General features: G+C 43.9%; 1 protein-coding gene across 1 annotated transcript in view; it reads right to left on the reverse strand.

Moving 5' to 3' along the window:
* Window positions 1–8309: 8309 nt before the first annotated feature.
* FER1L6 (fer-1 like family member 6) overlaps window positions 8310–25576 on the reverse strand; it is a 52319-nt gene continuing 35052 nt past the window's right edge. The window contains exons 28-41 of the mRNA XM_054167373.1: window positions 25512–25551; window positions 23122–23237; window positions 21889–22020; window positions 20758–20883; window positions 20076–20203; window positions 19123–19293; window positions 17859–18019; window positions 17163–17305; window positions 16514–16602; window positions 13680–13778; window positions 12368–12609; window positions 11879–12042; window positions 10689–10789; window positions 8310–8668 (exon numbers count right to left, since the gene is read on the reverse strand). Coding sequence (XP_054023348.1) covers window positions 8488–8668; window positions 10689–10789; window positions 11879–12042; window positions 12368–12609; window positions 13680–13778; window positions 16514–16602; window positions 17163–17305; window positions 17859–18019; window positions 19123–19293; window positions 20076–20203; window positions 20758–20883; window positions 21889–22020; window positions 23122–23237; window positions 25512–25551 — 1893 coding nt within the window. The 3' untranslated portion in view covers window positions 8310–8487. The remainder of the gene's footprint in view (window positions 8669–10688; window positions 10790–11878; window positions 12043–12367; window positions 12610–13679; window positions 13779–16513; window positions 16603–17162; window positions 17306–17858; window positions 18020–19122; window positions 19294–20075; window positions 20204–20757; window positions 20884–21888; window positions 22021–23121; window positions 23238–25511; window positions 25552–25576) is intronic.

The raw sequence follows: 25576 nt of genomic DNA on the forward strand, positions 1-25576 counted from the left end.
GCAGCGGTCCAGGCACCCTGATTTGGTGTCCTCGCGCAGGGTGTGTTTGCGCTGCGAGATCGGTTTCCCCGATGATGACTTTCTTGAGTAGAATGAGTAGTTTGGCAATGAACACACCACCTTTGGGTCTGTACAACAGTCCGACAACTTGATCTAAAGTGCCCAGATTTTCCACAATTATAACATTTTCCATCTAGATTCTTTCCCCGTTTTGTACGCTGCACTAGAATTTTCACAACTGCTTCTACAGCAGTAGATACACAGGCTGCCATTTGTCGCTGGTTTATTCTTTCTGCCACTTGCAGCATTTCTGCAGTACGTGCCCCTCTCGGTAAAGTACTCAGTACTTGTTTAGTTTTTTTGTTAGCATTATCAAATGCCAAAGTATCCAGCATTTTTGTCTTCGTAATGCCATCCAAATCTGTATTGGCAGTTAATGCCACATACAGCCTACGTACAAAGGAACCATACGGCTCTGTAGGACCCTGTCGAACAGTGGCAAACGCAGGACCAGCTTCATTGTCCTGAATTCCCAACCATGCTCCGATCGCTAAATTCTGACTTAATCGTAAAACCTCAGCAGGAAATTGTGCTTGCCAATCTGATCTAGCAAAAGGTCCCGACCCCATGAGCTGCTGAGCAGTAACACCATATAAAGGGTCCCCTGGTTGCCGAGGCATTGCCTCAATGGCATTACAGGCTTCTTGCCACCTATGGAAAAATTGCGCTTGCTGGTGTGGTGTTAACAGAATATGTACTATCATACGGATGTCATAGGGGGTTAACAATTGCACCGAAAACAAATTACCAGTTAGAGCAGTGGTATATCCTGACTTTAACCCATAGGTAGTTATGGCTTGTTTAACTTCTTTTAACATTTTCCAATTCAGAAACTGAGGTCGTGCTATCACAGGAAATACAAACATCGTAAAATTTGCAAATTCCCCATATGTTACTGTGCCTCTCTCACTCTCTTTCCACCTACACACTGGATCCCCTCCATCCCAATCCCCTATATTATCTCCCCCCTTCAATTCAAATTTATTCTCCATAGCAACACCACCATCTGCTGACAATACCTGGGATCTAAGGGGTAAAGAGGGTGGTTTAACCAGAACGGCTGCTGGGGCTTGCAGGGAGGGTCTGGTCACAAAGCTAGTGTGGTAGCGAGCCTCCAAGTGCTCCAGTTTTTCCAAGATGAGCTGCAGAGCAGGGTGGTCGCTGCTCAATTTCTTAACGTTGGTCTTCTCGTCTTCCGAATCCGAGCCGTCGCTGTCGTTATTAGAGGAAGATGTTGGTGAAGCGGATCGAATACACTGAACCACAGGTTTCGCTACCTTTTTATTTCCGTGTCTCTGCTTAGGATGAACGGCAGTAGTGGTCTTTTGTGGGGACAACGTGTTCGCCAAGATGGCAGGCGCCGCTTCTTCTTGTGGTGAGTGTTTATCCTCCTTGCCCTCCATTTTGTTTGTGCGCGTCTCCTCAGCCAGATCAGAATTTGCTTCTGCTGCTACTGGCAAAGCGGCAGGAGATTTGTCCTTAGAATAGGGCAGTAATAAAGGAGACAATTCGTGTAGGAAGAGGAATGTTAGGTAATTGAAATAGAAATTGTGATGATGACACTAACAAAGCCGCAGGCAACACAGGGGGAGGAGGAGCAGAGGGCGCGGATTCCTTCGAATCTCCCTTTTTTGTCTCAGTTGCAACAAATGCTGCAGCAGCTGAATCGAGAGCATACACTGAAATCTATGAAAGCAAAAAAGTATCTGTGATGAGTCGCCGTACAGTACTGTAGTGAGAATAGAATAAACCAGGTTGGAAGAGACCTTAGAGATCATCGCGTCCAACCCATCATCCAACACCACCTAATCAACTAAACTCATGCTCCTTTTGAGCCTTTAGACACTTCATCCCACAGTTGAGTGCCAATATTATCCCAGGTTTCACAAAGAAAAGCTTCACTCACTGTGGGGATAAAACCTTGATCCCGGGCCCAGGCCAAAAGGCCCTTCAATGTCCCCGAATAAGAAATACCTCTCATAGAGAGGAGATGTTAGGAAAAAGTTCTATACAGAAAGAATGATTGCACATTGGAATGGGCTGCCTGGGGAGGTGGTGGAGTCGCCATTACTGGAGGTTTTCAGGAGAAGACTTGATGGGGTGCTTGGTGCCGTGGGTTAGTTGTTTGGGCGGTGTTGGATTGGTTGATGGGTTGGACACGATGATCTTGAAGGTCTCTTCCAACCTGGTTTATTCTATGTATTCTATGTCTTAGCACAGCCTCTTCTTCTTTGCTGAGTGCTACCCCCATCTCCTCCCAGGCCACTCACCTGTTCTGGCGAGATTCCCCTCTTCTTTGAGCATGCCCACTTTTTCCCAGCACCGGGGCAGTGCTGATTTGGCCAGCTTTCCGTCCCGCTCCGACGCTACTCCTTATGCTGGGATGAGCATCAACATAGTCCGAGGGTCCCTATTCTGGGCACCACCTTTTGACAATGGAGATCGGAATCAATATGGAAGACCAATATGATCAAAGCATTGTTCAGTTTAATTAGGCAACCTCCACAGCTTGTATAGACACACAGACTCACAGAGCATGGTTAGTGTAATTTCACTGGTTCCCTACAATTGCTCATGCGTCCTACTGTTATACATTATTGGTTAAACTACTAATATCATGTGAAGTTGTTGATTGATGTATATATCCTGTTATTCCAAGACAATTCTTTGTGTTTACAGCTACCAGTACTTTATTTTAGTTACACACTGCTAGCACAGCACTATTTTGTCAAACTGCTACTTACTTCTACACTTATGCTAAGCATGGCCTACCACTAGATCAAGCTCTAAGCTTATATTGTCAGATTGCTCACACTACTTATTGCTGTGATTGCCACACTCAGCCTCCCCCTGCCATCCTGTCATTAGGTAAGGGTTTGACTCAAGGCCCAGGAGATCACCTCCCTGTCCAGGGAAAGAACAAGCCACTGCCTGAACCAAGTCTGGCCAGGAAGGTCAGTCTCCACTTTGTGTTATCTTCCTCACTTGGTGCCTCTTAGCCACGTATTTGAGCTCCTCCAGAGGCTGACCATCTATTGAGCAATCTAAACAGCCTGCCACACTCCTTTGCATCCTGTCTGATGTGCTGTTCCCTCCTGGCAGCCTCAGCCTCCCCTCTGGGCTCCTACTCAGGGCACTCCCAGAAGGTCTCATTTGCTGTAGCTGTTTTACCACTGTCTCAATAGGGCTACCCAGCACAGAAATAAACAGTGGGATCAAATAGGGCTTCCCAGCAGCCTCCCAACATTCTCTTCCTAATCTGGGGGGTACAGATGCACTGCAGACACTGCTCTGGGGTACCAGTCTCAATAGCCCCTTTCATTCCCTCACCTTTCAATAACCTTATGGCTTGATTCAAGGTAACCCAGGTAGTAGATCATCTCACCAGGCCCCCTCCTTCAGGCATCTATCACTGATGCCCTCACAAATTACCGAGACAAGGGGCCTGCAGTCCCTCAGTCGGTGGAGATCGTTAGTTATACCCAGCAGTTTTGTGGCATCCCTGTAACTGATCATCACAGAGTCAGCACCCTGCTCCATCAATTGCACCATCCACATATGAGGTCTTTCCCCAGACAGCAAATTCTGGGTCTCATCTGGGGAAAAATCTTTGAGTTCATCCTGCCTAATCAATGCTCCGCCTAGACCCACTACCCCCTTTCTCTTCCATACCGGGGCAGCCTGAACTTTCACATGACGACACTCCTGTTTACCCCGAGGGTCAACCTGAACCTTCTTATGCTGGCACCATCCTGCTTGAACCTGGGGTTCTACCTCTTTCTCCTGGGGTTTGTCTCCTGCGCTCTGGAACTTCTCTTCTGTCTCCTCAGAAGTTTGACTCCAAGCCAGAACTCCTTATATTACCATCCCATGTCTTGGGGTCCCAGTCCGGGGAGGTAACCACCACTCGGACCCGGGGACCTCGGTCTCCACCTTTCCCTAATTTCCACTGCCTGCGTTTCAACACTCTTACATCGTACTTATCAGCTAACTTGATGCATTTCTCCTCTGACTGCTAGCTTCACCTTCTCCTACTTAACAGTGCCTGCCTCTGAGTCACTTGAGTATCGCGAACCACCTGCAGCTGCTCCCGCAAACGCTGATCTTCCTCCTGCTCAGCTTGCAGCAGCCCAGTAGTAACTTTAAATGCAACTAGAAGCGCCCCCCCCAGTTCGCCCCGCATGCTGGAGCCGAACCGAGCTCTTACTCCCTGGGCTTTAAGTGAACTGCTCCCAGTATCTCACCACGTCTGCGGGGGTCTCATGTCCCCGCGGCTCTAGATGCACGTTCGTAGACTTTTCCCACTTATTCCACAACGTGTCCCAGGGCTCCTGCCCCCATGCAACGTACTCCGTGGGGGGAGCCCCGGTTTTCTTCTCGGGCGTGCTGCCGACAGCGCTCCCCGCTAACAACTTCTCCATCCGTACCACTAATTTACACACTATCTACCTACAAAGCCTATACACGCTTACGCACTAAATCCGTAATGCGTTTTCTGTACAGAACTATCTGCAACTACGTACACAGAGTATGCAGGCACGCGTCCTTACCACTACCCGCCCACCAGTAAGCCCCGCGCTTCTTTTACTATATACACACGGATCTGGCTATTGAGCCCGACCGCGAACCGTGGCCGCAGCGCTTCCTGCAAACAGCCCCCTGCTTACAGCCCCCACACCCCGCCAGCTACGAGCCCCACCGGCGGGCTGTCAAACGCTGCTGAATCCACAGCCCCCCCTCACCGGCTACCCGCCCGTCGCTAAGACTGTGAACCCGGCAAATATATCGCTTCCTGGCTCCAAGCCCTGAGGACGTCTCCCAGTCCGCGGCGCGTCTTGCAAACGGTCCCTGCCGCTTACAAGCCCCGCAAAGTTGCCAAGTCCGCGGTCCCACCTAGTCTCCCGCCGGCCGGTCCCGCGAACCCCAAAAACAATCACGCTGGCACCCAGGAATTCCTCATCCCATCCTCGCCACCGTTTATGTTCCAGTGAGCCTCTTCGATGAGGAATTAGTTAATGACACGTACCACAGGTGCCAATAGGTATGGGTTTAGTTAACAGAAAAGGCGGACGAGGCTGCGCCGTAGCGCTGCAAGGCGCGGACCCTAAAGCAAGACGCGGACCCTAAAGCAAGGCACAACCCCGTGAGTTACCCACGAAACCCGAAAGCAGAGCCCGACCCCCAGTAAAGCGCAGCTAACTTACCCTAAGCGGTACCGAAGATCGCTAAGTGGCGGAGCTGACCGTCTGCCATCCAGACAGGCGTCCCCGCGAGACCAAATCTTGTCTTGTCGAATCGAAGAAGCTGCTGCCGCCTCCAGTAGCTACCGTCAGGTTTTTCTAAGGGTCCCGCGTCCTGTGCCGTCGGGCCAGGACGTCACAGGAGGCTGGGTCTTGGAGCAAAAGCCCCACCTGTATTTAGCAATAGTGTTATGTAACTCCTCACCCTATTGCTCATGCGTGCAGCCCGCTCCGGGGGTCGCACTCCCCCTCCCCGGCAGTAGTCTTCCTCATCTTCGTCTCCCTCAGCTCCATTAGCGGTCAAGCGAGAACTTGAAGGTCTTTTGCGGTCATCCCAACGCATTCAATACATTCCTATCCCTGTTCAGTTTCATAAACAAAGGGGCCTACAGATACATGTTATCTGTTACCCTTATCATGCACCTGGGAGCTTCTGATCAAACACTAAGCGTTCCCAGACACCCCCGGGCAGCTGGGCACAAACACCACTTATTCCCAGGCACGCTTCGGCAGCTGGGTATTTCTAATCAAACTCCAACTAATACTTCCCTGCTACATAGATGCACCCAAGAGTGCTGAGAGAACTGGCTGGTGTTATCGCTCTGCCACTCCCCAACATTTTTCCCAAACTGTGGCAGACAGGAGAGGTGCCTGAGAACTGGAGGAGAGCCAATGTCAATCCAGTCTTCAAAAAGGGCAAGAAAGAGGTTCCAGGGAACTATCAACCAGTCAGCCGCACCTCCCTTCCCTTTTCAGTTGCCTGCATAATCTTTGGGTTTACAAAACAAAAAGGCCCTGACAAAAGCCCATAGAGTCACTAAAAAGGATTTGGCCTTTCCATCTTTCCTTTCCCCATCACAGACATTACAGAAAAAAACCCAAGCAAACAAAAAAAACTATGACAAACCTCCCAGTTTCACTTTTCAAGTTGAAAAACCTTTCATGTCCCAAATCCCAATGACTGGATGAAGTAGTAAGTTCTTATTTCTTGAGCACATATTGGTCCCACACTCCAAGGGTCTGTCCTGGAGAGCAGTGAGCATCACATGTTGACTCGGGACATCACAGCACTAGAGAAGGCAGATACTCAACTCTGTTAAGGGTCTACCATGCTCCTGGGAGGGAAAATCACAGTGCCTGGCTTTGAAACTCCTCTTCCACGTTGTCAGGTTTCACACATCCAGTCTATAAGTGCTCCTCATAAAGAGCTACTCCAGCTCTCTGTGCCAAGAGCAGGAACATCAAAATCCATCTATCCTCCCAGAGATGAGAGCACCCTGTTTGCAGTAAGAGCTGCCCATGAGGTATCTGCATGAGCTGCACCCCATTAAGAATCAGTCAAAACAGAGCCTGGGGCACGCAAACAATTTCCAAAGATATTAAAGGAGAAATGTGTGAACTGAGCTGAACAAGATGGCTCACATCAAGAAGATTAGGCTTTCAAAGAAGAATTCTCTTCCTTACAGACTGAAAATTGGGGGAAGTATTTACAAAAGCTGCCCTTCCACCTCTGTCATAATTTGGTCCTTACATGTCTCTAAGTAGGAATTTTTACAGATTTAATTAGTTAGTTATTGATGCTTCTCATGGTTGGCATGAAAATCCCCCTGTGGCCACTCAAAAGACAAAGAGGGGTCCATGGCAGAGCCAGGAAATCGTGTCAGATCTCTGGTTTTGATACCTTTCTACACAGAGATTTTAAACACGAGCACCTGGCCTGACAAGTGTTTATGTCCCTGTGTAGGAAAGGACTGTCCTACCTCTTAGCTGAAGCCCAGTTTCTCCTGAGAGCTTTATTCTCAGGAATAGAGGTTGATTGTTTGCAATCAGTCACAATGTCCCTGGACTGACCTGCCATGCAGTCTGTCCTGTGACATTTATGGCATTTTGTAGTCATGTGTGAAAAGGACCTTCTGATGCTCCTCTGTTTCCCTCCATGTCCTGTTCTTCCAGATTCTGAGCAATGCAAGCCCTGCACACTGCTGAGATGCTAACTCACAGTATGAAACACAGACTAACTGCATAACACACAGAAACTGGCAGGGGCCTGGTGAGTTTTGCAGGAATGACTTTGCAGCTGGTGGTATACGTGTCCTGGCAGGCATAGTATGAGCATGGCCTTGAAACCTCATCCTCCAGCACAGCCTCAGGGCTACACCTTGCCAAAGACAGAGCTCCCTGGGATGCTGTGGTTGTCCTGACTCTGTGGGGTAGTTCATCATCAGTGGGTGCTCAGTGGGAACTTGATTCACAGGGAAATCAAGTTATCAACCCTTGTCTTCTGCATGATACCGGCTGCAGCATTTTCTTCTGTATTCTTAAGCAGAATGAGGATTTTCACAGTGACAACAGTGTAAGTTTTTAATCCATGGTTTCTTTAATCTTCCAGGCTTTGTTCCACTCTGCAGCCTTTCTCTTTTCCAGTCCTCTTCTCCGCTCATCAAGCAGCAGGATTCTCTTTGTTCGCTCTCTTTAACAAGGATCACTTGCTACTGCAGTGCCTGTGGCTGAGTCTTCATCTTCCTGATCCCTCTCCTCCTGAGACCCCCAGCACTTTCAAACTGCATCTGAAAAAAAGTTCTTTCCATCTCTGCCTCTACCACCCCCTGTCACTGAGACTTACCTCATTTATAAGTGTGTGAGACATCTTTACAGAGCACAGAGCTCCCACCAAGAGGCGCAGGAGGAACTCTGCACATGACACCAAATGAGATACTTTAACCCTTAGGTTTTTTCAATAGACCTTTTATTTCAAAATAATTGTGCCATTAGAGGTCACTGGAAAACAGTTCATGTAATTAATTACAAAACTATTCAAAGACTGAACTATACATTTACCTCTGTGGACACATTGTGCTCTTAAATATTTAACCACAAGTCTGTAATAATAAATACTTGACTGACAAATCAGCTGCTGCATAACAATAAGGAATTTGCTTTCATACTCCATTTTAGGTGCAGAATCAGACTTTCATTGTCACTAAAAGCTGCAGCAGTATGTTCATGATAATGTGCATCAAGGTTGGGCCTGGGTGAGCAGCCAAAGAAAATGTTAAACTATTCTAAGAGAGCTCCAGTTTCTGACACAGAAGAGCTATGTTTTCTTTTTACAAGGTGGATCAATTCTGTTTGCCTGCCTTTTTGCTTTAAACTGAGGTGGTTGTATGTGATTGGTTACAATGAGAGCTCATCCTAGGACTATCTTCTCACTGATTGCACCTGGCAGTGTGTAGATGAAGAGCACCAGGAAGATAACGAGAACAAGCAGAATGATGCCGATGATGATGTACTTCTTGTAATTTCTCCAGATCAGGTGATACAAACACTTGAAAGGATTTACAAACCAAGAGAAGGATGTATCTGGTCGGCTGAAGAGGAAGGGGGGAAAAAAGGAAACACTTTTGTAAAAGCAAATCCATCTGTTTCAAAAGTTACCCCACTGTGAAATATGTATTTGAGTCTAGAGAGGATCTTTAACTCCTGGGAGCCCACTGAAGAGTTCAGAGGGAACTTTCATGTGTTTCACACACTGTTGGGTCACTCATCTTACATCTGTCCCTGAGATTAAGCTCCACACACCACTCAGAACAAAATTTCAGTTCACACTTCGTAACTGCCACTTTAAGGCAAGACACTGAGTTCGAAATTACAGAGAAGACCATGCTAAATCCTAAAGAACAAATGCAGACATCTCAAACTGGAGTACAAAAGCTTTCTAATCATTGCAAGAAATTTAGCATTGCATAAGCCACTACAAAAAAATCTGATTGCTTAGTGGTAGTCACAGTGTTATAACAGTCAGAGCCAGCTCAAACCTGACATACAGCCACAGATGGCATCTTTTCACAAGGAAGTGTAATACAGGCCTCTTGAAAACAGCAGGTGAGATGAAACCCAAAATCTAGATAGTTTGCCTGGATACATAAAGAAAAGCCACCTTCCTCTGCTGGAGAGTATCTGCACTGCTCAATCCTAAGGTTTTACAAATGCTGCCTCGTGTCATATTCTCCTCTGCAGCCAGGAGTTACTATGCACTGTAGAGGAAAGCTGGCTGCATACAGAGAAGGAAACAATTCTCTCCTTAGGAAAAATGTTGGACATGCCACCCAGCATGGGAGGCCACTGTGCCTCTGACTTTGACAGCCCTACCCCTGTAATAAGCTGAGGCAACACCTGCTAGCTTCATATGATGTGACAGCCCAATGAGCACATCTGGAAAACTGGGTGCAGGTTGTCCTTACAGAGCATCACTGAACTTGTGCAGATGGTGCAGCAGTTAGAAGAACAAAATTGAGACTTAGGGTTACAAAAAAGCAATGTCTGTGTCTCAGAAAGCTTTTTGAAGGAGTTTAAGCAATGTCTTAGTCATCTGCAGAATTCAGCACGTGGCAGTGAATGCAAATGAATGTGACAGAAAGTCTGTAAATCTAAAAGGCCAGTTGAATATCATTTAGTTAAAGACTGTGGTTTATTCTGAGGTGGAAATGACTCAGAAAAAAAAATACCAACAAATAAACCCTCCAGGTTAAAAGGAATTGTTAAAAAATGGAACATCTGAAGAGTAAAACTTATTGAATCACAGACTTGAGTAACAAAACCGTTAGTCTGAATATTCCAACTACTTAAGGGCTTTTCATGACCTTTAAAGACAGGGATAAAAAGCCAGGCCTGTTGCTCACTTGATTTGTTTTCTTTGCAACATAGGCAATAGAAGTTGGAAACAGTTACAGCAACTTATTTGTTATAATAGAATGCATCCGGACAAACATTCTGCCTTGATCAGCAGAGTTGAAGAGATAGATAACCTCATGGTGCTTTGCCAGCAGGAAATTACACTCACTGCACCTTATTTTTCATTTGCATTTTTCTCTGTAGTTCCCAGGCATTTAATCATTGTCTGCCTTTGCTCTGGTACATTAACGGGCCTGTCTCCTGATGGTCAAACTAAATAAGAACTGCACAGAGGAAATACTTCATACAGTCATTTTAAAGCACTTAAGCATTAATGGCTTATAATTATCCTGTTAGTATAATAAATACAAACTGTCTAATCTTTACAGGTGACCAAACTGAGGGGTTGGATAAGTTATGATAGCTTAAGAGGTTATCACACACCAGGTCAGCTGTGGAACAATCCTGCATGTGAACTCTAGCTGAGGACATACATGCAGCAATGAAGTTTATGCGAGTTTCCAGAAGAAGGCATTTCAGCTAACCTGGAAGGTGCTGCCAGCTAAAAGTTCCAGCAGCCAAGCAATGCACCACTTGTTCAAGGTTACAGCAGAAAGGACGAGAAAAGCCAGAAGAGGAGCAGGGAGACCTGCTCCTGCCCATCTTCTCTCAAATACCTCTGCCCCCAGCTTATTTAATCAGCATGCTTCTACTCACTTGGGTTTTACCAAGGGCTCAGGCTCTTTTCGTGCTTTGCCTACTGGATTCTTCTCTGCTTCTTCTTCTGTGACTAAGTGAAACTCAGCTTCCACCTTGCCCTAAATCAGAGAGATCATATGTAAGCATCTGCTACTGTGTGATTATCAATAAATCATAACAGGATTTGGCTTGGGAAGAAATAATGAAATGATCTGAGGGTGAAGGAAATTGATTATAATAAAGAAGATAAAATCTTTGCAGTTAAAGAGAAAGCAGGAAGGACACCTCAGGCATCAAATGCCTGACTTATGCTCAAGGACCATGAGGAAAGAGGTAGGATATTTTCTTCCAGACCCATAAACACATTTTCTGAATCATGAATTGTAGCTTCTTTCATCTGAAAAGACCTGTCTGATATCTGTCACATGTCCTGGCAGAGCTGACTTGCAGAGCTGGAAGATGCATTACTACCATGGACAAGTTGTAGCCCACCAATGGAGGAAAGTCAGGCAGCCACAAGTGCTGGAGCAATTGAGCTGTGGAGTATCAGCTCACAAGAGAAAGAGGCAAGATGGCCAGAAATGAGATCTGTGTGAAGACAGCACTATGCAGTCCTAGACCTTTGTTTAGGCTAAAGGAATCCTGGTCTGGCAGGTGGATCCAGAATCAATTTCCTTGATGGATGTCCAGAAGACAAAAGAATAACTTTGTTTAGCACCAACTTGCTGACAATTTCTAGAAGTCAAAAAAGTCATAATGTTATGTCAGTGCTGCTTCACTGCTTGTTTTCATGTGAGAAGCCACTAAAGCTTATTGAGTGAGAAGTAAAATACTAACTGTGGGAAGAGGTTATTTTTGGATAGCTTTGGAAGTGAGAATTAATAGTAAAGAAATAAATAAGCAGGTGAGATTCCTCCCAAGATTTCCTCAGCTGACATAAAGTTGTCTGGAAACATCTGATTTTCCACTTTACCCATCAAGAGTGCTGGGAGATGAACAGTGGAAGACAGTGAAGAAGTAAAAAGTGCTCTGGTTGCCTGGGATTATCAGAATCAAGTCTACAGGTAATCACTAAAGTATTTGGAGGAGTACTATGGATTAGTCAGTAGTGATTGTTCTTTAGATGTCATATCCAAAATCAGCATTTATTTGTCTTAGGATCCCAGCAGTCCCAGAGAAAAGCAGTTGATCTCTAGTGAGATGCCTACTGTGAGCTCTCCAGCCTTGATGAAAGGCCACCAGCCCCTGATGCGCTTCTGCTGAAATATGGAGATCTTGTTTTCTTCACTTGCTGCCACAACTACTCCTAAGTCACATCTCTTGGCTGTCTTTGCTGCTCGAGGGAATCCATTCAGGTTCAATTCAAGAGTGCCTGGAGGATGATGTGACAACACTCAGAGAACAGACAGACAAAAGAGTGTTCAAACAGCAGCTTCCAGGTAAGATACATGGAGCAATGCAAGCAGCTTGGGGCAAAGCTTCAGAACTAGAAGTCTCCCTGTGCTGTGGGTCATTCATTTGGATCACCCTGGCATCTGAGCTCCTGATCATTCCCTCTCCAACAAAGGTGTAAGTTTACAGTGTGGTGCTTCAGAGAAAGAAAAGCAAAAGTCGGGCCTCAGACACTACATGCTTCTACAAAATACAGGTCCAATGAGACCTCAGGTGCAGTTCAGGCAGATCCATTGCATACTTACCCAAGAAATCATCTGAAGACAGTCTTTCAAAGTCCCACACCTGAAGCACCAGCTCAACAGGTATTTTGCGCTCTGTCTTTTCCAAGGAAAAAATATTTTCTCTTTTACTAACCACCATCTGCTTCTCTGCTGGGAGATAGTGGAAGGGGAACACGAAGCGCCAATTGAAGTTGCCCTCTCCTGTCAAGGAGTTGTAATGTACATCTGTCTCCTGCTTGTCATCTTCCAGGCCCTTGATCCACCTATGGCAAGCACATAGTGGAAAGCACTGCAGTCACCAGGGGACCTTGTATTGTGGTTGTGATTACCTGGTTACAGGCATGATCCTTTACTAATTCCTACCTAATCAGAAGGAGGGAACACACCATTCAGGACTGTGACACACAGCATCAGCCCTGGCTCAGTGATCTCCCCTTTCACTCTCTCTCTTTTCATTTTATTTATGTGATGTGCTTCAATTATTATCCCAGTAACATCTGTGAAGGTGTGACAGACATTTAGTCTGCAGAAGGAAGGAGATGGAGAGCTGAAAGTGCCCATGTGATGTTCTTCCCAGCATGGCTTTGGTCAGTCACCCACATGTGCTCCAGCCATGAAGTTAGACTATATTTCCAATCGACACAGCCTGGCAAACACCTGCTTTCTTGTTTCTACTGTGGTCATAATTCCCTTTGCTTTGATTATGTTAAACCTCTCTGCATCTGTGTAAACTCTTAGAGTTCAGGTTCTGTGTTTGACCTCTGTTTGCTAAACTATGGGATTGAGTCTCCTTGTGCCAGTAGTGCCTGAGCAGGAAGTAATGACCAGCGCTGTTACTTGATTTTAAGAGAGAAAAAAAAGACAAGACAGCAATTTCCACTATAGATGAACAATTTGGGCAGGCATTTAGAGTAAAGTGCCAAGACCACAGAAATGGTTAATCAGATATTCTTGCAACATGCTCATCTGTGACAATTTCCAGATTAATACTGTACAAAGCCTCCTGTATGGTACAACGCTTGGATGCTGTCTTGCAAGTTTGCAGATGCCAATAGAAACCACAACCACCAGAGGAAAGGAAAACTGCTCCCGGGTCTACCATCACCATGACCTCTAAGCTGCTCTACCTGTTCCATGCCTGGCTTATCCTTATGGTAGAGAGGCCAAGTCTCAATGTGCTCTGGGACCAGTTTGTGTCCAGCTCCAGGGATTTTGAGTAAAGTGCCAAGACCACAGAAATAGTTTATCAGATGTTCTTGCAACATGCTCATCTGGTCTGATTTTTGAATGAAACATTACATGTTCTTTTGAAGACAGGTCCTGAGCAACTTACCCTTTGACGTAGATATCACTTGATTTTTGACCCGTAAAAATATTTTCATCCTCTAGGATTACATCCTGTGTGTTCCAGATTATTACCCTCAGTTCATAACTGAAAAAGAAAGTAGACCTGTCTGTAATCGAGCTCTGGTCAGACAATGTAAACCTCTATCAAATCATGCTTTTATAAAGTGAGAAATTATGTATTTGTACAAAACATTTTAAACAGCATCAGCCTCAGGCCTCTTATATTTACAAGAGTCTCATGACAGAATGGGGATGGTAGCTCCTCTCAGCTCTTGTAGTATGCTGAAAGACAGCTGGGGTCAGTGGGAAGGGAAATTCCTTGCTTTTTATGTGCCTGTTAAACTTTCTTCGCAAAAATGCTGCAGTGAAACAAGGTAAAGCTGATCTCAGCAACATTACTAGAGCTGTCTGCAGAACAGTAAGCAGCTTGCTAATAAAAACCAGAGCTCCTGGAAGATGCTTTTCAGAAGAAGTGTCTAAAATGATTGTGATTTGTGCAATCCAGTGCATTCAAAGGGAAGAGAACCACTGCTTACAGATATTTTCATTTAAGCAAATACAATCAGGCTTAGAAGCAACAGTAAAAGGAATTAAAGGCTTCCCATTCCCTATATACAGACATTTCTAGTGGACATCCAAAACTCTGGAATCTTGAACTGAAATACAGATGATGGAGGTGAGATAAAAAATTGATACTCAGAAATACAAATAATGCTTTGAGTCATTGCATGAACTGCAAAATAAAAATCCCAAGCCTATGTTTGAGGACACCAACATATATGTTGTCATGCTACAGCCTCAATCTCCAGTGTGAAACAGTTTGCCCCAGAATTTACCAGATATCCTTGGTCATGGAGCTCTTAAGGAGATGTCAACCATGACAGCCAAGTCTGTGCACTAGCCAAGCAAACGTTTATCTGTAATGCTCCATCAGAACCTTCTTCACCTGAAGGTCATTTACAAAGTATTTCATAGAATCATAAAATCAATAAGGTTGGAAAAGACCTCAAGGATCATCAAGCCCAACCTGTCACCCAGCACCTCACGAATACTAAGCCATGGCACCAAGTGCCACGTCCAATCCCCTCTTGAACACCTCCAGGGATGGTGACTCCACCACCTCCCTGGGCAGCACATTCCAATGGCTAACAACTCTCTCTGGGAAGAACTTTCTCCTCGCCTTGAGCCTAAACCTCCCCGGTGCAGCTTGAGACTGTGTCCTCTTGTTCTGGTGCTGGTTGCCTGGGAGAAGAGACCAACCCCTTCCTGTCTACAACCTCCCTTCAGGTAGTTGTAGACAGCAATGAGATCTCCCCTGAGCCTCCTCTTCTCCAGGCTAAACAACCCCAGCTCCCTCAGTCTCTCCTCGTAGGGCTTGTGCTCAGGGCTTCTCCCCAGCCTCATTGCCCTTCTGTGAACACATTCAGGAGTCTCAATGTCCTTAGATTGAGGGGCCCAGAAATGGACACAGGACTCAAAGCGTGGCCTAACCAGTGCTGAGTGCAGGGGCACAATGACTTCCCTGCTCCTGCTGACCACACTATTCTTGATGCAGGCCAGGATGCCACTGGCCTTCTTGGCCACCTGTAGTCTTATGGAGTCTGTTTTGCTGCAGCAAATACACATTTCTCAGCAAAATGTGTAACTTGTGTTTGCATATTTGCTTTCTTTCTCATGATAACTCTTTTTGACACCATTTTCCCGTGCTTTTGTAGACCACAAAAATGGCAGCAACAGTTTAGTTTTGTGAGCAAGATTGTTTTAAAATCTTGTGGGGGTTGGAAAATGTTTCGACCCACCACAACAACAAACAAGCTTTATAGAAAGTTCTAGTCTGAGGAGAGTAATTGTTACATGGACAATCCTGTCAGATCTTGGCTTTTGTAACAGAAAAGGAAATGAAACTGGGGTTTATGACATTGTTTCTTGTTCAAACATAAACAATACAGGAATTGCACCTGAGGCTTCTTCAGAAAAATTTCTCAGGAAATGCCTTGCAAAAATATTGGGATAAAGTAGATATGGGATGGGCTGAGAGCTCTTGCTTGGTTTTGTTTCACCTACAGTCAATTAGCTTGAAGAACTATGTGTAGTGTGGCATACAAAGCAGAATAGAATAGAATAGAATAGAATAGAATAGAATAGAATAGAATAGAATAGAAAAGAAAGAATAGGAGTAGAGTAGAGTAGAGTAGAGTAGAGTAGAGTAGAGTAGAGTAGAGTAGAGTAGAGTAGAATAGACCAGGTTGGAAGAGACCTTCAAGATCATTGTGTCCAACCTATCATCCAGCACCACCTAATCATCTAAACCATGCAACCAAGCACCCTATCAAGTCTCCTCCTGAACACCTCCAGTGATGGCATAAGTATCTGTGTAAAAATTGAGAGATTATTTCAAACATATCTCTTCTAATTCTGGCTGCATTTTGTGTTTCTCGATTTTGGTTTCTTATCTTTGAATTACATTCTGGAAATCCAACAGGTGTAATACTATTGCATGGGATTAAAGATCTCAGCTAGGGTCAAGTAAGTTATCTAGCTGAAAGAGGTAGTGAAACCAGAGTAACTTCTTTCAGCTCAACAAGTGGATGATAACATCAGGCTTCTAGACACCTGCAGTCTCTGTCTGAAAAAGGGATCTCTTTCTGAAAGAGGTGTGTGATAGGCCTTGATGAAAAATCACCACTTGTTTACCGGAGATCAAACTAGACACAGAAGTTTGTTGTGATAGGGTTTTTTCATAGGTCTTTCCAGACACTTGAGGAAGACTGTCTTTGAGGACTGATGCCACTGTGCTGGAAGGAAAGCACAGAGCGTTACCCTTTGGGTTTTCTTGGTGAAATGTCCACTGGGGGTCCTGGCAGAGGCACCTCGTTTGGAAACATGTCAACCCACATCTGTACGCGACCCTTGAAAAGAAAGAAAGAAACATCTCTGTAACCTCAAGAGATTTAAAAGGCTTTAAACTTACTTCTGACATTCAAAACTACAGCTTCCTGTGTAAGCATCAACCAGCTCACTATCCTGGCACTGTGATTTATCTAGAAACTTATTATAATTATATTCTTTTTTCATACACATATTCTACCAGTCTCTTGGGAATGTGGTGAAATTGGAACTGAGCTGCTATATTGGCAGCTTCAAGGTAAAATCCATACCTAAATAGTACATGATGAACAGAAAAATAACCAAAGTCTACAGACAAGCAGAGTTTGTGCTGATAAACTAGAGCATTTACAAGAATGAAAATATGCAGTTACACCTGGTGTGAGTATTGTGTATGTGGATACCTGGCTGTAAATACACATCTGTGACAATTTCCAGATTAATACTGTACAAAGCCTCCTGTATGGTACAACACTTGGATGCTGTCTTGCAAGTTTGCAGGTGCCAATAGAAACCACAACCACCAGAGGAAAGGAAAACTGCTCCCGGGTCTACCATCACCACGACCTCCGAGCTGCTCTACCTGTTCCATGCCTGGCTTATCCTTATGGTAGAGAGGCCGAGTCTCAATGTGCTCTGGGACCAGTTTGTATCCAGCTCCAGGGATTTCTTCCCAAGCATGTAAAACCTTTAGGGAGAGATGTTCGTATGATTCAGTTGGCTCCTCTATAGGAAAGAGCAAAACAAAAAAGAACAAAGAGAGATGAATTATAATTTTGAAGCCTTGACAACATGTTTCATTAATTATTAAAGATGGTCATTAACGTTTTGTTTTAATTAAAAGGAAGGTGTGATGTATCTCAGTTAAGTAAGGTCATGTTATACATTTAATTCTTGCAAGTAAGGGTACCCACTGGGGTAACTAGAAGAGTAGCACTTAGGCTACAGTTTATCTGTAAAACAATCATTTCACTACTACAAAAGCAGGTTTTTTTGTTCCCTCTTGAGCTAGTCCAAAGTATCCCCCTAACACCTACCATGGGGATGTCAGATCATTAACAACAACTGTCTCAACCACCAGATTCTCTGCAATTCAGTTACAGCAATATCTAATATACAGACAATCTCCATCACCACAGTTATAAGACTATTTCAAAGCAGGGCCAGGTTCCAGCGATCTTACTTTAGGGTGCAAAGAACAACAGGGCTCCAGCTACAGCTTGGGGAGGCTCTTGGTACAGTTACAATGCAGCTAAAGAATGATGAACTGCTTCATTACCATTCTCATCTTCTGTGAAGACAGTCTGACCCTTGAAGACTTTCGTTCCTACTTGTATCTCCCCTGGCCTCATGAAGGGTCCACTTATTCTGTACTCCTTACACAGCTTAGTGAGGATCTCACTTGGCTTGGTTGCATCTCGCCACGCATTATATCCTTCTCTGCAAGGAGGGAACAGAGAGTGAAGAGGAATGGGTGAGGTTTTCCTTCATGAAAAGTCACTGGCAAATCAGGACTTGCCATGCACAGATTTGCTTTGTAGTCAGTGGCTCTGACATCTGCTCAGTCAGACTTTTCCTTTGAATTGCACTAATTCTTACTTGAGACACTGCCTTCTCAGGTCCTCTTAAAACAGGAGAAGTTGAGGCAGCCTTCCCCACAGCTCAAAGTAGCCCAGGTATTGGCATGCTGCCCAAGAGGAAAGTGATCAGAGCTCATTCCCTGTTCTACCTAAAGGATTCAAGTCTATGTGTTTTACCTTCATTTAAGGAAAATTTTACTGGGGCTCTCACATACAGAGGAGAAGTGAAGATTTTCTGGGATGTAAAGAAATAGCTCACACTGGAGACTGAGCTGGCAAGGTAAGTATTAGAGTTTGGTCTGTGTTCCTGAATTGCTTTTGCTTGTTCTCTGCCCTTTGATTGTAGATAAAATAGAGAAACAATTATAGGAAAAGAACCTCAAACCCAAGTCTTTCAGGGTAGTGCCCCACTCCAGGGCAATGGAGTTGCTTTAGCTTTGCTTTCTTTGCATTAATTAATCCTTGCAGACAATGTCCTTGAAAGTACAGCTGTATGATAGGAGCCAGAAGCTCAGCTCCACTGCTCTATGGCACAGGCCATCCCAGCAAGCCCTCTCTGCTCCCATACCCCAGTCCCTCTGGCTTGCTGCAATCACTCAAATTGCAGCAGAATACTGGAGGGCAGAGTAGATCTCTGACATAACTCTTCTGACAGGTTTCTTTTTCCATTTGCCCTTTCTATCTCTCCAAAGGCAATTCATCAAGCATGTATGTTATACCCAGGCTGATTGTCATCTGAAATACTTCCTGAACAGGCAGAGTTGTTAATTTTAAAATACCCACTCCCTACTGAGGCTGGCAGCTACCCAAATCCATTGCTAAGCTCTTTGGTGAATTTTAATTAAAATACTTCCTATGACACTTTTATACTGATGAAAACATAATGTTTAGCTACATCTGGAGTTTCTGCTTCAAGTCAAGTACTTTACTGTGTGACCTGCTGCTGTCTGAAGAGGTACTTACATTTCGTATTGACTTTGTAAGCCACAGGTAGCTCGATGCCTGCTGTAGAAACGATTTTCCAAGTCAATTTTAGTCTCTCCAATGAGATCATCTGTTCCCACAAAGTCATGGTCGTAGATCAGGACTGTGAGCAAGGAATCCTTGGGGAATGTGGCTTGGATTTCAAATGATCTGCAGCAAAAATCAAGATCTATGTGCAGTCAAATCAGTTTTGAAGCGCAAAAGACTAAGTTAATGAACAACATCTAGATGATATCTTTTCTAATATGCAGTGGGATTGGGGTTGGGTTTTTTTGGCAGTGTTTTATGTTTCAGTGAAATGTCTGCAAATACTGGAAACAGACTGTAAAAGTATTTTCTTTCTCCTGCTTCCCCACCACCTCCTGTACAGTTCTAAGATTGTTTCTACCTACAGTAGACAGAGCAATGGCATGGAGCTAGACAACTGCAATGATTTACCCTCAAACAAAGAGGTGGAAGTATGGAAATTACAGGGACAATGAAGCTCTGTGTGTGTGAATTCTGACATGTATTTCAGAAGCCCCAAAATTCTGAGATCAATTTGACACTATATTCAACCTGAAATAGTAACAAAGACTGTGAAATCACACTTTACTGTGCTGGTATTCACTTTAAACTTAACTATTGCATTAAGTGGCACAGACAAGATGCATTGTTGACTCATTTCCTCTCATGCATCATCCTGCAAAGCCTCTCACGTTTTGTGATGTGTTTTGACTGGTATGAAAATGGAGTAATTTATAATGGAATAATTTACAATCATACAGCGTGACACCAGTTCTCAATATTTTAACCAGTAGAATCACCAAAACATCCAAAGAGGCAGAAATCAGCATAGAGCAAACACTTTATAATAGTAATAGTAATGACAGTAGTGGTGGCAAGTGATAAAGCAGAAATTACCCCTGAATAAGAAAATAAGCCATACCAACCTTCCAAATATTGGGTTTAGCTGCTTGGGGATGTAATTTTCCCTGTCTTTAATTTCTGTTTTGCCCAGTCTCAGCACAATGTAGGGATCTGACTTGCCATCTGGATCAGCTGGGCTGAGGTTAAATGCCTGGAAGAAAGATTGTGTCTCAAGAAGCTTGCTTAAGTTCAGCAAGGCCATGACACTTCTTGCCCAGTCCTGGGTGTTCTGGAAGTGCAGCGGCCACATGTGGGATAAAATATGGCATTCAGTTTTGTAGGGTATGGAGAAAAGATGATCTGGGGTAGAAGAGAATTTGCAAGGGTAGAGCATATCTAAGTGTAGTCCCACCAGCAAGATGGAGAAAGAGATCATAGAATCAGAATGGTTTGTGTTGGAAGGGACCTGAAAGATCATCTAGTTCCGATACCCTTGCTGTGGGCAGGGGCACCTTCTGCTACACCAGGTTGCTCAAGGCCAAATCAGCCTGGCCTTGAACAGTTTCAGGGAGGAGGCATTCACAATCTCCCTGGGCAGCCTGTTTTAGTGTCTCACCCACATTACAGTAAAGAATTTCTTTTTAATGTCTAGTCTAAATCTACTCTCCTCAAGCTCAAGTCCATTCCCACTCATCCTATCACAAGCAAACAAAAACCCCAGCAATCCAAGTTATTTCAATATTAAAAGAACATCTGTCTACTTACTGCCACAATATAAACCCTGATGAGGACTTGGACAGAGTGGTTTGGTGGTATCCCTTGCAGGATGTGGGGCTGCCCTCCATCCAGGAAGCTTCCATCCTCAGGACTTGGGTATATGCAGAAGGAGCCCTGGTAATACACTGTCTTTTATCTCCCTCGGAAATGGATCAAGCACAATAAAAACTCAACCCTTTGAATGCAAATGAAACATCATTCATGCAGCCTGTGCTGCAGCACATGCTTATACACAATGCATTCCAAGGGAACAAACACTTCAGCACACTACACATCATGTTTTAAAATGTCTTTGCTTTATACCATGATACTGTCATCACATTTCGCTGGCTGCAGGAAGGACTTGCAGGCTCTTAGCTCTCTGTTTCATGAAAGGACTAACACCTGCATGTGTTCTCAATCTACTTTTCTTAGAACTTAGGGTCTACAAATACTATTTTGCCCTTAACTGTGTATTTGCAGATTGATAATTCCACTGGGTTAGTTTCACAACAGCGTGACTGGACTCCAACTGTATTTTTGCAGCCACCATACAACTCTCGTACATCAATAATGACTCATGCCTGCTGAGTAGCCTGAAAGCAGCTAGCAAGTCATTTGCACTGCAAACTAATTGGAGGTATCAATGAGTTTAAGCAATTCCTCTGAATTAGAAAGTGCTTGAAATCTTACTAACATTATTCCTGCTTTGAGCTACATTTTCAGATCGCCCAGTGGTGCCCTGGATCAGGCTGTGCAATGGTTTCCATCTGAAGTAGCTGCAAGGACCTCTATTTAAATGGCTGACAAGTATATCTAAGGCACTGTAACTGACAGTGAGATAATCAAGTTGCATTAGCAGAAGCTGGATTATATAATATATCTCTTTTTCCCTTTCTGTGATTTAAGTTTTTTTGGTAATTCCTAGTTTCAAAACAAGAGTGAACACCATGTGCTGGGTGCTGCTTGCATCTAGCAAATAATGGGAAAGGAAAAACATGACTCTAGATCAAATAAAAAAGATAATTCTATTTACAATAACTGTCAATGTCTTTTTCTTTCATCTTTGGTATACCTGAAACACACATGAAAACACCAAGTCTCTAAGCTATTACCCACTTAATCAACATCAAAACTCACCTTAAATTTTCCTATTATTCTGTCTTCAGAGTCAATGTGGACTTCATCATTAGATTTTCCTCTTAAGAGTTGGAAAGTTTTCACCCAGTCCTCAAAGTTATTAAATTCACTCTCCAAATCTCCTTCATAAATCTTTGAAAATAGGAGAGTACTTACTTTTCGTGATGCAGTGAATACATTTACAGCAACTTTTTTATTACAGGATGACTAGAAATCCATTCTGACTCAAAATACAGATTTTAATGGAACCAAGGTTTTGCAAAAGTCCTCGAGGGGAAAAAAAGGTAATTTCCCACTTAAAACAGGAGCAATGTTGTCCTTAACCGAAGTCCTTCCCAGCTACTGCAACAGCAAGTTAGTGCAGTAAGCAGGCATGGCTCTAGAATGGCCAGAATGAACTGGAGTGGGTAAAACCTAGTATAGATCTGCTGGGCTTTGTTTCTGTTTCCTCTCTGTAATGTGCTTTTGATGCTATATTCACGTGTCAGAATGTGAAAGCAAACCAGACAGTAATAATAACAAAGTGTTGTGGGGACAGAGGTTTAGGATAGGTAAATTAACCAAATAATTTTTAAGAGGAGGAGGTTTCCTTCCACACTCTCTCCTTGTAATTTATCACTTTGTTCAGTGCGAAACAGGAGGCCCTAGGTTAGTGCTGTGTCTTAGAAAATGGAAACAGCAGTTTCAAATTGCCCTTCATTCAGCTACAATCTAATCCAAGCAGTCCTAAGCTTTTCAGACCTCCTCATCTCTGCAGTCATTTCACATGATCCACACAGCTTTCTCTGAATTCCTCCCATCGCTACCCAAACAAATCTAATGTGAGCTGAACGTCACCTCCTTATCAGGAAGGATGCACTGGCAATTGCAGCAATGCTTTCCATGCTGATTTTTAAGCCATTCTTAATAGGCTGTAATGTTTCCAATGTGACATTTGGAATTTCCAAATTCAGGGTTTTACAGGAGAACAACAGAACTGGTTTTTCACTGGAGTTTCTCTAGGTGTGTCTATACTGGTCAATTTAAGAGCTAAGGCTAAGCAAGTCACATCTGCCCTAAAAGACCCTGGTTTCTTCTGGGCCCCATGTGCTGATGTGCACCATTGTTATAATTTTCTGTGGTTTACTCATTGTAAAGTGTCTGAATTAAGTCTATGAAAGGTTTACTAAACTCATGTCAAGCCTTGTGGGGAGTGACTAACAGCCTTACTCCTCAGCCTTACTTCTCTCTTACCTGCAGTGTTGCTAGGTTTGGAGTTTCTTTCTGTTTCCTTTTCAATGTTTTATCCTTCTTCTTTTTGTCTGGCTCCTCTTCTATTAGCAATGCAATGTGGTCAGAAATATGCTTACCTGCAGGGATTTCATGACATCATGCAGATTTTTGTGAGAAAAGCATGTAAGATGCTTCAGATGAGGATGCAAAATACATTTTAGAGCCTCCCTATCTCCTCCATTCATTCTTCTACTGCCAAAAATAGAAGCCTCTCTTTTTCCACCTCTCATTCCAGGAAGAAAGGTAGCATCTTATCCCCTCTGTGGCTAAGAGTCTTTGTGATGAGCTTGGTGGATCAAGTGTGATTGTGCCCTGTAGCACTGCTTCCCTGCTGGCCATCTCGAGGAACACCCCTTCTCTTCCTCTCTGACTTCTCCCAGATGCAAACTAACAGATCTTAACAACTTTCCTATGAAATCTAAGGCTTATTTAAAACTGGAAGCCAGCTATTACTTAGGCTGATTGGTACTTCAGATATCAGAAGATCCAAATCCTTGCATGCTCAAAAGTATCATAAAATAGTGTGCATCTCATCTTGTGAAAGCCTAGGAATATGAGAAATGGAACGAGGTATCTGACTAACCTCAAGCCAGACCCCAAAGGCTGGTAGGAGACTTCCCAAGAAAAAAGACAATGAAGCCTCAAAAATGGTACTGATATAGAATCATAGAATCAATAAGGTTGGAAAAGACCTCAAGGATCATCAAGTCCAACCTGTCACCCAAAACCTCGTGACTGCTAAACCATTGGCACCAAGTGCCACATCCAATCCCCTCTTGAACACCTCCAGGAACTCCACCACCTCCCTGGGCAGCACATTCCAAGGGCTAACAACTCTCTCTGTGAAGAACTTTCTTCCCTCCTCCCCCTCCAAGCTGGCAACATGATTCAATTTGGCTGAAATCTGGATTTGGAGTTCACTGTCATTGTTTTTGAGTAGTTTATGTGTGTTTGATAGCGCTAAATATCTAGAAATACTGATGTGTGTGTGTGTGTGTGTATTATATCAGTGCTGCCCTGTGTGTATGCTTATCACCAAAGGTGAAAACACAAACCAAAAAATATCAGAAGAGAATTTACAGGACCTGAAGTCATCACTCAAAACCAATGTGCCACAACTGGCTGACTACCATGTGGGTGGATGTCACAATGTCAAGTAAATTTCTGATTGTAAATGAACACCACACCTTTCTAGAAGCTTTCAATCTTTCTTCACACGGACAAGTGAGTGTCACTCAGAGGCTGATCTCATCTCTCAGCAGCCCTGATGGTCACTGAAACACTGTTAGCTGCTCTTTACAGAGTGATATCATCTGACATTTAGGTCATGTCTGCTATCCAGAGCAATCTCAACATCTTTAAAATAGAAATCATGTTGATCACTGGTGAAGTGCAGTCAGATTTGGCATGGAAAGGTGGTATAGTTTCATTCCAAATACCAGCTCTGTGTTTGGGGTTGTTTTTTCCCCCCGGTCTACTCAAGCAGCCACATTTGTAAAAACAAAACAACCAAACAAAACCCCAACAAAAACAATAACAGAAAACCCCAATAATGTAATGCAATTTCTAGAACTCTGATAGTGGGAAGAGTTCTTCACAGAGGGAATTGTTAGCTGTTGGAATGTGCTGCCCAGGGAGGTGGCGGAGTCACTGTCCCTGGAGGCGTTCAAGAGGGGATTGGATGTGGCACTTGGTGCCATGGTTTAGTAGTCATGAGGTGTTGGGTGACAGGTTGGATTTGGTGATCTTTGAGGTCTCTTTCAACCTTAGTGATACTGTGATCTTTGAGGTCTCTTCCAACCTTAGTGATACTATGATTCTATGACCTGTGAGCCATGTAGTATACATGTATAGAAACATATATACATACACACAGAGCCTATTTATGGCCATTTCTTTTAGGTTCTTGTGCAAAAATAATTCTGCTGGAACCTGAGCTGGAAACAGAGCTTTTCAGCTATGGAAGTAATAGTCATGACTGTGGAGTCTCCCAGCAGAGGCTGTTGCTACGTCATTGATTGGAAGTGGATTGAAAATTGAGAGAAGATTCTTGTTCTGAACCTGTAACAAATGTAACCTAAGATTAGGATAATCTCCACATTCTACCATTTAGGACTTCAACCTTGCAAATCTTTGTGCATTGGATTTGACAAGACAGGAAACTCAGGTTAACCCAACACTGACTGGGAAGTTTTCACCTGCTCACCGTCTGATCAGTTGTAGAGGAAAGTGTACTGGCTGTTACCAGACATTAACTGCTGACAGTAAAACTGTAGAGGCTAACAGTAAAACTGTAGAGAAGTACAATATTATAGCACAAAATTATCTTTAAAAGCAAATAATTTACTTACCATCTTCAGGTTTTCCCTCACTGGAAAAAATTCCTTTTGCCTTTCAAAGGAAACAGAGGATGAAC

Source organism: Dryobates pubescens, chromosome 14 (genome assembly GCF_014839835.1).
Source record: "Dryobates pubescens isolate bDryPub1 chromosome 14, bDryPub1.pri, whole genome shotgun sequence".
NCBI classification, from domain to species: Eukaryota; Metazoa; Chordata; class Aves; order Piciformes; family Picidae; genus Dryobates; species Dryobates pubescens.